The sequence below is a fragment of the Chelonia mydas genome, chromosome 3, assembly GCF_015237465.2.
Source record: "Chelonia mydas isolate rCheMyd1 chromosome 3, rCheMyd1.pri.v2, whole genome shotgun sequence".
Taxonomy (NCBI): Eukaryota; Metazoa; Chordata; order Testudines; family Cheloniidae; genus Chelonia; species Chelonia mydas.
Window position 1 is genome coordinate 129,511,362 of NC_057851.1, and position 15,849 is coordinate 129,527,210.

Here is a 15,849-nt window from a genome sequence, read left to right on the forward strand (position 1 = left end):
TGAGCTATATAACTGCTTCAATAATGCCTATCTAGTGTATTTTCCTGTTTAGCAAAAAAAATAAAAAAAAAAAGTACTAAATTATACCAACCAATAAGAACTAACTTTTCTAGGATGATAAATAAAAAGTACAAATGCAAATAAGCTTTAAATTGATTATTTAAATCAAGATTTCCTGCTTACTGATTTAAATCATGAATAAAATCAGCTATTTAAATCACAAAGTCAATCCACCCTGCTCAAATAAAGAATTAAAAATATGCATTGAACCTTACCTCCTAAATTGGTGGGTTTATCAATAAGTGAGGCCACTACAATCAATCTACTGTTGGATTTACCAAGTTTAGCTGCACGGTCCTGAAATACCAATTCCAGGTCTAAATCAGGACTACTGTTTTTCCAAGGGATGATCTTTTTCTGAACATCTGTCCATTCTGGTTGGTTATCCGTTTCAACTAAATCTGAACCTAAGAAAAAGTGTTAGTTTTAAATTATTTAGATGTGGAAAATACTGACATGATAATGAAACTGTTTGGGAACCACTGTTTACTAGGACACCAAAGTGATACCCTTCTGAAACTATAAGGGTCACATATTATCATCAATCTCTATACATTATGTTAATAGCACAGCATAGCTACATGCTCTACAGCAGTTTTTTAACAATTATGTTTAGCAGAGCAAGTACTGACAAAATATATTGCTACTACCAAACCCAAATAATTAATCTCAGATCAAAACATATATGAATTTGTATTTTACCCATATCTTGCTGAGACCAGTCACTTGGTTTTAGATTAAGAAGTTCAGTTCGAGAATGCAACCAATGAAATGCTGCAGGCAAAGAAATGTCAGTATATCTGGTAAATTTACAGAGTGGGATCCATTCATCTTCAACAAGTTCTGAAAGGCGTGGAAGGGTGTAAAATATTGTCTGCAATGCAACACAGGACTTTTAGGATAATCTCAGAAAAAAATAAACTTCAAAGAGATACTAAACTAACTGCAGCATCATTTTATATTACAAATATTTTATCTATCATAAGCTATAACTTACTGATCAATACATCTCCGAATACTCATAACCTGGTGCAATACAAGAACATATATTTAACATTATGGACATTTTCCAGTTTTAAAGATAAAACCCATAAAACCCTACCAAAGCAACAATCTAAGAAAAAGTCTTTACAAACATTATGCTGGAAAATGCCTCAAATGTACAACTTTTCTAACGTTAAAAATTGTTTGTTGAAGGGGCTAGAAGCAGCAAAGGAACTCAGACAAACACTGGAAGCTTGTATGGCAACTCCTCACTTATCGCGTCCCGATTAAGGTTGTTTCGTTGGTGAACAATTAGGGAACATGCTCATTTAAAGTTGTGCAATGCTCCCTTCCAAGGTTGTTTGGCAGCCGCCTGCTTTGTCCACTGCTTGCAGGAAGAGCAGCCCCTTGCAGCTAGCTGGTGGAGGCTTCGAACCAGGGTGGACCAGCAGCCCCTCTATGAGCTCCCTGTTCCCGCAAGTTCCCTGTGTGGCAATTGCTTAGCAAGCTATCAGTTGCCAGCAGTTCAGCTGTCCCTCCCCCCACTGCCATGTGCTGCTCCTGCCCTCTGCCTTGGAGCTGCTCTCCAGAGCCTCCTGCTTGCTGGGGGAGGGAGGGAAAGAGAGGAATGGGGGGCTAATGTCAGGGTGTCCCCTCCCCCCTGCTCCTGCACCCCGCTTACCCCATCTCCATAGAGCAGGGGGGACATACACGACAGGGCTCAGGACTGAGGGAGCTTCCTGGCAGCAGCTGCTGCAGTCTCAGCTTGCTGATTAACTTAACAAGGTAGTGTACTTAAGAATGGTGTCAGTGTACTTAAAGGGGAAATGCGCATCTCTCTCTCTCACACACACATAGGGTGTGTGTGTCTGTCTCTGTCTGCCATGCTGACTCCCCTCCCTCCATTCCGGCTGCCTTGTAGAGTGTGAGGCTACATAAGCAACAATGAGTTAACCCTTGAGGGCTCAGCCAATTGCTAGTTCATCATTTAGCAGTAAGGCATTCCCTGGGAAATATCCCACCCTCTGACACCACTACCTCAACCACGCTTCACAATCATCATCGCTGGGTACAGTATTAAATTGTTTGTTTAAAACTTATACACTGTGTGTGTGTGTGTGTGGTGAAAAAAATTTCCCTAGAACCTAACTCCCGCATTTACATTAAGTTTATGGGGAAACTGGATTCGCTTAACATCATTTTGCTTAAAGTCGCATTTTTCAGGAACACAAACTACAACGTTAAGTGAGGAGTTACCGTACCTCAGAGCACAGAGTTTTGAAGGGCAATTATTTTTTAATCCTCATATTTCAACAAAATAAAAAAAAACAAAAAAAGATGTTAACTCCTAAAATAAGCCATAACTAACCTAAATACAAAACATGGGGGTGGAAAGAGGAGGGGAAATCAGGAAAAAATAGAAAACCACAAATTGGAAATCCAGACCTTTTTTCAATTTCAATGGTTAGTTTTACTTAATCAGTGGAATGTTATGCCCCCCTCATATGTTGGTATAATCACTAAACTTCACAATAGTTTGGAACTAAAAAATGTATAAGTCTGAAAAAAATACAATCCTTCTGTGACGTTTCACTCCGTATTCTTTATGAAAATATGCTTATGATATGAATATGACATAACTGAAATGTACTTCATGCAAGATGGATCTTGTAAGATATCATTGGAAAAGTTATAATTTATTGAATGTGATTATCCAATTGGTATGCCTGTATCATTTCTGTATCTGAAGTTAGAAATATGGATAATGTATCTGTATTTCAACTATACTACTTAGGGTGATGCCCACTGCTAACACTTCAGGTACAACAATGGAAATGCCAAACAGGGCTGATGACCCTCAGCGAGGACAATGGACTGTGAAAAGGCTTGGCCTCCCTGCGACACTCTATACTGCCACTGACTCATGGATGCTGTGATACTACAGAATCAGGTGGTCTTATCACCTGATACTAAACATTACTGGGATACTCGGACTTCTTGTAACTTTCCACTGGAAGGGGGGGGGGGGGGGGTCAAGTTTGGGAAACAAAGGATTCCCGCCTTATGTAAATCCTGTTTAAGGGTGGGGAGGAAGGCAAGCAGACTCCTCCTCTCCATGGCCTGTCTGCCCAAGGAGAAAGACTGCGAAAGCCACCTGAAGGGAAGGGGGTGGGGTGAGTCCAGACTGAGACAGGGGTCCAGTCTGAAAAGGAATATAACTGGAACTCTGAATCACAGAAACTTTGCAGCCTGCCCAAAATAACATTTAGGGTGAGAAGCATATTGGGCTTAGCTTGCATATTTTGCTTTATTTGGTCAGTAATCTGCTTTGTTCTGTCTGTTATCTCATATATTCACTTAAAATTCACCTTTTGTTATTAATAAACTTATTTCTTGTTTACAATATAACCCCGTTTATGTAATTTCTAATGGGGGGGAGCAAGAAGTTGTGCATAACTCCCTCCACATTGAGGGAGGTGGCGAATTTCATAAAACCTTTGGGTTTGTACCTCTTAAAGGGAGTGGGCACCAGGGTGTTGGGGTGAGCCCCTAAAGCTGAATCTTTCCAGAGTGGACTTCTGTCTCTCTGTGCAGCTGGGTGCGGCCCTTCCTGTGTGCTTGACTGGAAAAGGCTTGTGAGCCTAGCCCAGCAAAGCCAGGTAAAGGGGATCCAGGCTGGCAGAACAGGCTGACTCAGTGGCATACCAGAACATCAGGTGACACCCCAAAGGGCCAAAACCCATCACACCTTTCTTTTGAGAAATTTGTGAAAATTTAGTCTACAGGAAAACTAAGGAGGTGATCTTAGCTGAATCTTCCTGAAAGAAACAAGCAGACGCAATTTGGACTCCAAAGAAGCAAGAAATGTAGTTCATTCAATGACTTCCTGTTACTGTTTTAGAGCAACAGATTGCAATCCTAGCTCGAGTGATTTATAGAAATGTATTGGGCCATAACAAAAAAAATTAAGATATTTAGAAAACTAACCGATCACCAATAGCATGGATGGATTGACTATATAAACTATTATTTTATCAATTGAGATGCTCAAGTATAGAAGATGCTCCAAATTCATATTCTTATGCAATACATCTGAAAACAGGTATTTTTCCCTCAGTCAACAGCAAACAAATTTCAAATTCTGCGAGGATGTTCTGTTTTTGTCAAGACAGTTGTGCATTTTTCCTCATTCTTGCCTCTTTTCTGCTTTAGGCACCCTACTCATGTTTTTCATCTTCACCTTTATTTTGCCTTTTTTTCTCTTCCCCTCTTGTTAATCACTCAGCTTCCAGTTATTCTGAGCCACAGTGATGAAGCTGACCTGAAGGAGGAACTGATGTGTCTGACTTCAATGCATCTTTGTCTTTAACTGACAGACAGTGTGTACTTTAGCTAAGCCACTTCAAAAAGCAGTTTACCAGCACATCATAGAACAAGTGCAAGAGTGACAGGAATGAAAATTCTGAAGGTGGGTCATAAAAGAAAAAAAAGTTGTGTCTTATTGGCTGCAACTGAGCTACTGCAAGCAGTTGATCAAGCAACAAATAGAAATATAACTAGGAAGGAGTTCACTTGTCTGTTTCCTCCAGATTAACCAGTAACATTATAATACACGCCTACATTCCTGGGTTTTCAATTTAATTGATTTAGTTTTCTAGCCATGATTGCTATAAAAAAATAATTTTAAAAATCATTTGAGTCCAAATATATTTGTTTTAGTCTAAGATGCACCAAAATATTATGAAGTCATTTTTCATGACATCCAAAAATCAGTTACAACTGATCATTACTCATCATGCAGTAGAACAATGTCCAAATTACAAATATAGCAGCAAAGCAGTGAAAAATAATTGACCATTACATACAGTATTTTGTACTTGCCTCTAGACTGTAATCCTTCAGGGGATGAAATGTTGCAAAAAAGAAATGATCTTGGATTCGTTGCCAATTCTTTCCAGCATTCCTATGTATTGCAAAAATACAGTAAGATATACAAAAATTCTACGTATTTACTTACTACAGTCTCACAGTAAAGAAGTCCAGTCTAAATGCATATATTATATATTGTGTTAATGGAAAAGAGACTACTTTAAACATATATTCACCACTCACATTTATGAGACTCATTTATGAATACAATGAACTGGAAATAAATTCACTTTGTGTCCAGGAACTGGGAAGAAACAGATCTCTATGAATTATGGTAACTAAGATAACTATGTTTGATAGAGAAAGGTATCATACCCTCTCAGAGAAGGGGAACAAAAGTTCTCTCAGGAACTCAGAATAAGAGGACTTGTGAATGGTGACTATACAGATGAATAAAAAATTAAACTAAATGGCTTAAGACCCCAAACCAGTAATAGGAGGAGTGTTCATGTTGATCTAATTACAAATAAATACAATGCAAAAATAACAGATAATCAATTTCTCTGTTATTTCAACCTTCTCTTTCTCTTGCCGTTGTTAGTGAAATTACAAACACCTAAAACAATGCAGGGAGTTGCATTCAACATTTTATTTCTTTGGATTTCAATGATACCACAAATATTTGCAGGAGGATCCTGATTTCTCAAGTCTTGGCAGATAAAAAGACCCAAGTCTGCACACATTTGATCAGATGTGGAGTAGGGAGATAAATGAACAGATTATTAGCAGTGTTAGTAACATGTCAACATATTCACTGTAGATTTTCTGATGTGATCCCACACCCAGGAAGGGATTTGTAGTGCTCACTAAACATTACTCTTTGAACATGGATCTCCTATGTGAATGATCCTTTAAGCTAAGTACAGGTGAACCTCAATTTTATGAACACCAACCTTATGAATGGCCATTTATACGAACCATTTTTCCTCCACAGAAAAAAACAAAAGGTCACATAATGAGAGAAATGTTGATGAAAAATAAGTCAACATCCCTTCACATTCCAGTGCTTTCAATGCACTGAAAATCACTTTGGAGTGGTTTGATCGACAAGACGACGGCTATGCAGTACACCATCCTGCAATTTATACACCATACCTACTGTAATGTTCAATGTTAGGAACTTTTTAATTTTACAAACTCATCAATCTATGATTAGTTCATAAAATAGGGGTTCTACTGTAACTCCAAATGCAGGGGACACACAAGTACTGCCATTTCTTTATATATAGTTAAGAAATGCAAATCTTCTGGAAATCAATCTGTTAGCTTAAACATTTAAACACCACTACTTTGTAAACATGTTATATTGACAAACTAGCCCCAATTCACAATGCAAGGAGAACAAATAAACATTTACTGTAGATTTATTAGCTAATAAGCTTTGTTCGTTTTTCAATCTGGGAGGCAAGATGAGAAAATTCAGGACAGACTACAAAAAGTTATGAGCCCTATTCCCCAAGCCACTAAACTCATCTCCATTGCACTGCTGACAGTCTGAATAACATAGTCTGCTCACATTCTCAGACAGGCACTGCAGTTATCAGATGAATGCAGAACTTTCTACTAAGGATTCATATTAAAGGAAACCTTTTAATTCTGAAACACAGAGAAGGAAGGAAGTTTTCTATAATTTCATTTTATCTGCTGATGACGTCTTTAAATTCCATTTTTAAGTGTTCTACTTAAATAGATGAAACACATCAAAATCACAAAGATTATCAAGTGCTACTTGACAAGATTAGACAAGAACGTCCTTAGCCACTACAAATGATTCCAGCAAAGACAGATGGAAGAGCTGCATTCTAAATCAGAAGAATTTTACTAACCCTGTACCATGCATGTTTTCCACTTGATGAAGACTCGATTCAATAACTGGTGTCAAAGCTTCAAATTCTTCCACACACAATGCTTTGCACATGCCCCAGATTTTCTTGAGAGCTACTAATGCATAAAGTCGAACACTGAAATTGTGGTTAAAACACCACTGTAGAACAACAAGAAGGGCTTTCTTCAAAATTGGTTTCTAGAAAGGGAAAAATATTCTTTAGTTTACATATTTGACTCATCACAGCATTTTTCCACTGGAGAGCATAAGAAACAATTTGGCATTGTGAGATAAGAACAGTGTTCTGCTAAAATGGTCAGCACTGAAATACCTAACACAGTTTCATTAAATTGCAATCTTTAGGTTTCAGACTTAACAACCCATTCACATGAATGGAACAGTTCACATCTCTCAGAACCAAAAGCTTGTCTGTACATGAATTATTCAGAAATGAATTAACTCCATATGTGGACACTTATTTCAGAATGAGAGTGCCTTTCTCCTGTTTAGCTTAATTAGCTTATTAAAAAACAAATACAGCTCTTATCTATAAATGTTTAAACTTCATGTTGGCTTTCATTTTTAAACACACCAAAATATTATTTACTATTTGTATTACAATGGTACCCAGAAGCCCTAGTCACGGGCCAGGAGCCCATTGTGTTAGATGCTTACACAGAAAGAATGTGCAACATAAGTATAAGACAACAGATAGATACATTCAGCTAGACAGGAAGTACCAGGAAACAATGAGACAATATTGGTCAGCATGATAGATAGGCTGTGATTTCAGCACACCACTGGCCTAACCATTGTCACGTTTCTTGTAGACATCACAGGAAAGAAGAGTTTTGAAGGAAAACAATGAGGTTGCTTTGAGGGTGATTATGGGGAACTCCTCACAAGCCTGCCATCTTCTCCTGGAGGTCTGCATCAAGCAATTAGTTAAATGGACAATGTCAACTTGAAATCCAATCAGTTTAAAAAAATGAGTTAAAAATAGTCTCAGGTACTATACCATTCCCTAAGTTCTCATGCCATTGTGGTTTTAAAAATCACCTTTTTCTATTTTTTAAATAAACATATCTCTCTCCCCTCTTGCTGTGTGAAAACTCTCACACAAACTGTAGAGGAAACCAACGTATTACCGGGGTGTGTGGAGGGGTGTGTGTGAGTAAAACTGACTATACACAAAGTGACCAAACTGGAAAAAAAAAAACCCAGAATGTATGTTTTTCCTTCAACCAGTTTCAGCTCAGTAATCTGAAATGCCAACTGTAATATTAGTTAATGTTTTTCAGACGTAGGTGTGATTCTGAAGTTGATAACGTTCCTTTAATAAGCACAATTACTTTTACATATGGTCCAAAACAGAGAAGAGGACAGAAGGCAGAAGTGTGTGTAGGTTTCTGCTCCATAAGAAACACAAAAGGATGGGGTAGGGCAAATAGCTATGCTAGGCTCAGAAATTTAACTGAACATCACACAATGCTATCTAAAACATTAAACCATAAAACTGAAAAGGCACAATCAGATATTAAAAACACACTAAATACACACATTTAAAAAAAAAAAAAACTTTCACAACCATATCTTCAGGGTTGATTTCGTTTTTCTCTGATTTCCTTTGGCCATTTCTTCCTTAAATTTAATATTTAGGACAATAAGGGAAGAGCTTTATTTAAGTTTGATAGTCTAACACTGATTAACTTGATCCTGACAACTTATACAAACAGGCCACTGAAGACAGCAGGATTACTTATATGAGTAATGGTTTGCAGGGTTGGTCTGTATGTGCATTTGGACTTTTATCCTGTACAAAAGACTCCAGAAGTCATCTAAACTAGTGGCAAACTAACACAGTTACAATGAGCACAGGAAAAGTTAACATTTGACAACTTAAGAGAGAGACTGACTAAATTACTAGGGAAATACACATTTCCAAGATTCCAATAAACTATTACAAACAATTTTTTAAAATCCCTATATAATGCAATTGTGAACATCCCTTTAAATGTTTGTTCTGGTTTTCTGTAATTTGAACTTACCTTCTCAGAGGCATTTTCAAGAATAATGTCAAAGTGAGACAACACGGATAAAAATGTACAGATGCTAGTTTTAAGCTTTTCTTCACCCTGAAGTGAACACAATGTAATCAATGGAAAAACGTTATATCTGTACCTTTTTGTATTTCACAAAGTGTTCTATAGACTTCAATTCTAGCTACAGTCTTTGTAGCCACAATTACCATTATACTGGAAAAACATGTTTCCATTAGCAACACTTATTACAAAAATTAAGTAATTTTGTACAAGAATATGGTTTTAGTTATTCATATTGTTATCACTTTTGTAAAATATTTTAACCAATACTAACTATACTATGGTATATATGAAATAAGCTGCATTCTCAGTTAAGTCTAGATAAAAAATTATCACGTCAATTTGTCCCTCTGCAAAGAAAAGCAAAAGAGTGAAAACGACTGATCGGAATTGAATGAGCTAGGAAACTGAACTGTTTTGTTACTTGCAGTGGTAGTTGCTGTGTAATATGGTGGAAGCACATTGATGAGACAGCATGGGAAAGCTTGCGCTACTGTAACTTTTGCTATACCTGTTCTGTGGAAAAATAAGGAGGATTTGGTTTCCTATGTGGCCATTCCAGTACCTTTCATATTCCACTAGTAAGGTCAATTTAAAAAAATAAATTAATTGAAAAACATTCAAAAAAAGAAAAATGCTCCCAAAGTCTACTTTGTCAAATTGGGAATCTTGGAGAAAAACTACATCATGCTTCACAGATGTAAGCGATATGCAGTGCTAATAATTCAGAGTTTAAGGCCAGAAGAGACCACTAGATCCCCTAGCCTGACATCCTGTATATCACAGTTCCCTACATTTCATCCAGTTACCCCTGTCTTGAGCCCAATAACTCATGTTTGACTAAAGTATTACTTGTATTTTGCTAAAGCTTATCTTATAGAAAGGCATCCAGACTGGATCTGAAGACTTCAAGAGAAGGAGAATCTATTACTTCCTTTGGTAATTTGTTCCAAAGGTTAATCATCCTCACTGTTTAAAAATGTGTACCTAATTTCTAATCTGAATTTGTCTGGCTTCAGCTTCCAGCCACTGGTTCCTGCCTTACTCTGCTACATTAAAGAGCCTCATGGTACCTCATATTTTCTCCTGTAAAAGTACTTATACATGGTAATCAAGTTGCCTCTCAACTGCCTTTCTGATAAATTAAACAGATTGAGGTCTTTAAGTCTCTTAGTGTGAGGCATTTTCTCCAGTCCTCAAATAATTTTTGTGGTTCTTTACTTTACCATCTCCAATTTTTCAACACCCTTTTTAAAATGTGGACACCAGAATAGCATACAGTATCACAGTATTGGGTTTTATCAGTATTGTGTACAGAAATAAAATCACCTGCATATTTCTACTCCCTGATTATACTTCCAAGGATCACATTAGCTCTTTTTGTCACAACATCACATTGGGAGCTCATGTTGAGTTGTTTGTCCACTAAGACCCCTAAATCCCTTTCAGAGTCTCTGTTTTCCAGTCCCCCATTCTGTAGGTATGGCCTGCATTCCTTGTTTCTAAATGTACAACTTTGCATTTGGAGTATTCAAATATATTTTGTTTGAACAGGTCCAGTTTACCAAGCAATCCAGATCACTCTGTATGACTGCCCTACCTTCATTATTTACAACTGTGCCAATCTTGCACATTTTATCAGCAATGATTTTATATGTATTTCTAGAGCACTAATTAAAATGTTGAGTAGTGTCACACATGCAAAAACCCACTAGAAACACCCCCTTTCAATGATGATTCCCCAGTGACAACTACTTTTTGAGATCTGTCAGTGAGCCAGTTCTTAATCAATTTAACATGTGCTTATTGTAAATATTAATTTTTAAATTCAGAATGTCATGCAGTACTAAGTCAAATGCCTTAGAAAAGTCTATTACATCCACTCAGTTATGCAGCTACCATTGTCAACCAAGTTTGTAATTTCAAAGAGTGAAATCGGGTTTGTTTGACAAGATCTATTTCCCATAGAAACATTGTGACTGGCATTAATTACAGGCCTAGTCTTTAATTCTTTGTCAGTTAAATCCTGTATGAACTTTTCCATTATTCTGCCTGGTACTGATGTCAAGCTAACCAACCTATGGGTTATCCCACTTTTCCTTTTTTATAATGGCACATTAGCACTCTTCCAGTTTTCTGGAATTTCTCTGGTACTCCACAATTTATTATAAGTTAATATCAGTAGTTCAGAGATCTCCTCAGTCAGCCTTTTGATGATTTTTGGATGCAAATTATCTGGGCCTACTAATTTAAAAATGTTTATCGCTAATAGATGTTATCTAACATCCCCTTCAGCGATCAGTGGACTAGAAAGTATGTCTTCATCCCCATAGGATACAAGTACACCATCCTACTTCTTTCCAAATATAGAACAGAAATATTTACTGAACACTTCTACCACAGATCTACCATCAAGATTAAAATAAATATTTACTTTATTTGTACATTTTGTTTGTTAACTGCTTTTTCCTTCCCTCAAGATGGTGAATTTTAAGAACTTTTTTTAGCAACACATGAAAATGCAAAATATCTTGAAAGACAAAAAGTGAACAATATTCAAAATTGGTCTCCAACACTCATAACTGAGTAACATGATGCTGGGCAAAAACAGCCACATTAAAAGCTGTAATTTATAAATGAGAATATTACTTATATGACACATGCGCTTCACAGATGACACAACTTAGATGGGGAAACAAATTCGACTTTTTAACCCCTTTGTACTTCCAAGATTTGGGTCTTGTCCAAAGGCTGGCATGGCTCCCACAGTAAGACAGAGGAGTTCCTATGGCTGTTTTAATTTACGGTGCCTTCAATGACTTTTTGTGGAGCCATTCCACGTCCCATCATGCCCCTGAAAGCCCCTATGTTGGTGGCTGCCAGGAGGGGTGTTACTGGGCTGTTACACCAACACTAGTCTTCCTGGGGAACCACAGCGAGCATGGGGATTTCCGAGCTGGAGGCATCCATGCAGGTTACAGCCCCCTTTCACACCAAAGTATCATATCAGAGTGAGGCACAGAATCAGATTCTGTGGGTTTCATCCTGTGTTCTTTAAACACTCAAAACATCTACTGACTTTAAGGAAAATTATGGATGCACAAGAAATATTGCACTAGATCCCATATATGTGAGAAGACATCTTATATTTGTTCAAATTAGACACATTATGAATGTCAAAATTCTTACTTACATAGCAGAAACAATTCCAGAATTTTTCAAGAAACTGGGGGTATTTGTTTAGAATCAAGATGATAATCCATTCTATTAAGTATTTTATGGATGCTTGATTGTTACCAAATCCAGCCTGAAAAATCTTGTCAAGAGTCCCAGTCAAAAAATTCTGAGCAAAATAAAATTAACCCCCCCATTGATTAGTCATCTAAAGTTTCATCAATAAATTTCAAAATCTTGCTAAACTACAAAAACCAAAAACTTTACTGTCATTTGTTCCTCAAATCTTGTTTGAAACACTTTGGAACAATCAAAGCAACAATATTTAATAGATACATTTAATTATATATATATATATATATATGCGCTACATGTTCACCAATGTGGGAAAAACTCTACTTTGTAGGGAGATGCTGAAATATCTGGGGCCAAAAAGAAATACACTGTAGAACTGCTGCTTTAGTCCCCCCTGCCCTATCCTGCCAAATATGTTAATCTCAACACACAGCAGAAGGTGGTCCTTTATTTTTCACTGAGAGGCAGCAAGGAAGTGCTGTGCTTTTTTAAAAAAATTACTACTGTATTAACAAAATACCTTATTTTCAAAACAACTGTTTTAAATAACCAATTCATATGAAGTGGGAATAAAGAGAGTGTATCTTTTGAACTTTTATATTATTAAAAATTATATTGCTGTGCCAGAATTTAGGTCATCACTATAACTGTTCTAAAGAATGAATATAACACCTGTACAATTCTTTCAATGGCTTCTTTCAATTCATTCCATGCCAGGCACTGTGTTTTTAAGTGCATTATGATAGATTATCCAAACTATGCAATAGATTCCATTAGGAAGAAAAATAAATGAAATTCAAACAAGCACCAAAGGTTTAAGAAAAGTAAATCCTAAACATTCTGAACATTTTAAATAGTAATATTTTTATTAAATGAAAACTAGAATCAGCAATCTGTCCATGATATTTAAGGGCACAAATCACTACTGTATCTAGGTGTTGGCTACACAGAATTTAAGGACTAAATCTTGCAAATGGATCCAACCTGTTCACATCCAGACCTACTGAAGTCGGTTGGGCTTCATGTAGGCACAAGGGTGCACCCATGTGGATCCATTTGCAGGATCCAGCGTTAAGACAGCACATGCAGATAATTGTATTAGTCAGCCTTCATGTAAATAAATTAACAATCAAATCTGTTATAATGTACCTAAGTGTTACAACTAATATTTTGTCTTTCTAGAAAAATTTATCTTACATGAGAGTTCATGCTGCAGGAATGAAGTTTATATTACACTGGACTTTTGGATGCCAAGTGCAAATATAGATCAAATATTTATGAAATTGCCTATTATTTTGCGTAACAAAATTCCTATTACATAATTAGATTCTATTAAAAATAAAAGCAATTATATAATAAAGGTAATACCTGATCAAGTTTTGGAAAAATAACTAGCAGCGTTTGCCACAACCGATTTTTAATTCTGTGTTGTAAAGAGTTCACATAGTAGCGTGTTCTAGATTTGGACACCAATTCATCCTGAAAACAAATTCAAAATACATGTAACAAGTCTTTAAACTTTTAAAATTTAAAAAACGGATTAAACGGTATGTATAAGTGGTCTCTTCAATAGCTCTTCAAGTATTATTCTGAAATGTATTGTTTTTTTAGAATTACATTTTGAAATCCACACACAAAAAGTAACTGAACTTAGCAAGGATACTAAGTAAAATTAGAAGGTCATTCTTATCTTAATGTACAAGCATACAAATCTTATGTGTTGAGATGAGACTTCATTAACTGGAAAGAATGTGTTCAAAAGATTATCCAAAAACAGCACTTCCAGCATACAAGAAATTAACAGAAAATGCAGCATAAACAGAAACATGGATCCCAGTTCTCAAATTTGATTGCCTAAATTAGGGCATTCAAATTGACATTTAGTTGTATAAAATAAGTATTAAAGCTCCTACTTGCAGATATGAATATCCAAATGAAGAAACATATGCTCTAACTACTTAGTATCCAAACGGAAATTTGGGATTAGTGTTTTGATAATACTATAAACACTGCAATAATTCAGTTCTGGAGTTTGGCTCAGCTTGTAACTGCAGTTCTAGTCAACAACAGATACAAATTGGAGTTCAGCAAAAGAAACATGTTTGTATGAGAGAAAACAGGTCAAATAAATCAAATATTAAGCAGCTGTCAATACAACACACACTAATTTAACTTTAGATCAGGCAGGTATTTCCCTACATATTCTCCTTTCCACTTATCAAAATATTTGACTGCAAGTATTTCCTTAACTTTTTTGTGTGTGCGTGTAGTACTCTGCAGGTTCAATCTGGATGTTAATATCATAACATGAACAAACTCATAATTTATTTACAGTTTTGTTTGTTCGTTTTCTTCTATTTTAGATTTAAGAAATAAAGAATGCCTATATGAAATCTGTAGGCACCCGAGAGATTAAACTCATGTCATTAAACTCACAACAGAATTGTAATATGTGCCCCTTGGTATGTCTACACAGCAAAGAAAAACCCATGGCTGGCCTGTACCAGCTGACTCAGGCTTGTGGGGCTCAGGTTGTGGGGCTGTTTCATTGTTGTGTAGTAGACTTACAGGCTCAGACTGGAGCCTGAGTCCTGGGACCTTCCCACCCTGCAGGGTTCTAGAGCTCCAGTCCAAGCCTGTAGGTTTACACAGCAATGGAAGAGCCCCACGAGCCCAAGTCAGCTTGCACAGGCCAGCCTCAGGTGTCTAGCTGCTGTGCAGACATACCCTTAGTGGGTCACTGGCAGTAGGGATTGAACCTGACACACCTGTGGACCCAAAAGCATGAGCAGCCTCTACTGTCTGAGCTGAAAGACCCATCTCTGTTAGCTCAAACCTCAGTGTGGTTCAGCCACTAGAAGTGGACACAGAGGCACACTATCAGTTATGTAATGACTACCATCCAGCAGCATTAAATATTCATACAAATAAATTCAGCCAGCCAATAAATCAAACGAACTGTCCCCACCCTCTTCTGCCCTCAACTTTCTTCCCAATCCCTCTGCGTCAAATAAGTGGTTTTTCTGCATGTCCAGATGGTCATAAAATTTGGGCTCTTTCAGATTTTGGGAAGGAGCAAGTTCCAGAGTCTTGAGACCCTCAAACAGCAGCCCTTCTCTTTTATAACAAGGGGAATCCAGGTCACGTGCTTCTGCTGACTGCAACTGTGGCAGTATGTCAGAAAAAGAGAGCTGTCTCTTCAGATAACATAAGAGTTAAATACAGACCAAATAAATACAAGCAAGCCCTCTGCCAAATAGGATTTAAATTCTGGCACAAGGGTCCTTGGAATCTGCGGCAAGTTCTTTTCATTTTCTATAAAACGTAAAACTAATTGAATTAAATATGAAAATACAGAATACAACCAGGGCAGTAGCCTGTGTATTATTTATTTTGATATTAAATTCACTTTATTTTATACTGTGCTCCCATTTGCAGTTTTTAAGTTTCCATGCATTTTTGAATTCACAATGCATAATTGCTCTGCAGAAGTTGTCTATGGGGAAGGTGGTGACTTTGACAGCTGGGTAAGGAACCGCCGAAGTTTCTGGCACGAGGAAGGAGGGGGTTTAGTACTGTGAGGTAAATACATTAGCTGGACGTTTCTCATAAAAATGATCAGCAGTGAAATAATTAACAACATTGACACTTAAGGCTGGGCTTTTCAAGAGACCTATAGGGAGTTAAATGCTTAACTTC

The 15,849-nt window shown here is 36.8% G+C and overlaps 1 protein-coding gene across 7 annotated transcripts in view; it reads right to left on the bottom strand.

Moving 5' to 3' along the window:
• The window catches only part of TARBP1 (TAR (HIV-1) RNA binding protein 1), a 97,797-nt gene that overhangs the window by 15,772 nt on the left and 66,176 nt on the right, over nucleotides 1–15,849 (bottom strand). For 3 of the 7 annotated variants that reach the window (XM_037895264.2, XM_037895263.2, XM_007068860.4), the window contains exons 21-27: nucleotides 13,519–13,629; nucleotides 12,095–12,244; nucleotides 8,848–8,934; nucleotides 6,801–6,997; nucleotides 4,927–5,008; nucleotides 763–934; nucleotides 276–467 (exon numbers count right to left, since the gene is read on the bottom strand). In XM_037895264.2, coding sequence (XP_037751192.1) covers nucleotides 276–467; nucleotides 763–934; nucleotides 4,927–5,008; nucleotides 6,801–6,997; nucleotides 8,848–8,934; nucleotides 12,095–12,244; nucleotides 13,519–13,629 — 991 coding nt within the window. Of the gene's footprint in view, nucleotides 1–275; nucleotides 468–762; nucleotides 935–4,926; nucleotides 5,009–6,490; nucleotides 6,571–6,800; nucleotides 6,998–7,609; nucleotides 7,728–8,415; nucleotides 8,715–8,746; nucleotides 8,935–12,094; nucleotides 12,245–13,518; nucleotides 13,630–15,849 lie in introns of those variants that run through there. The other 4 variants (XM_037895265.2, XR_005224798.2, XM_043543310.1 and 1 more) reach the window with 4 other exon arrangements.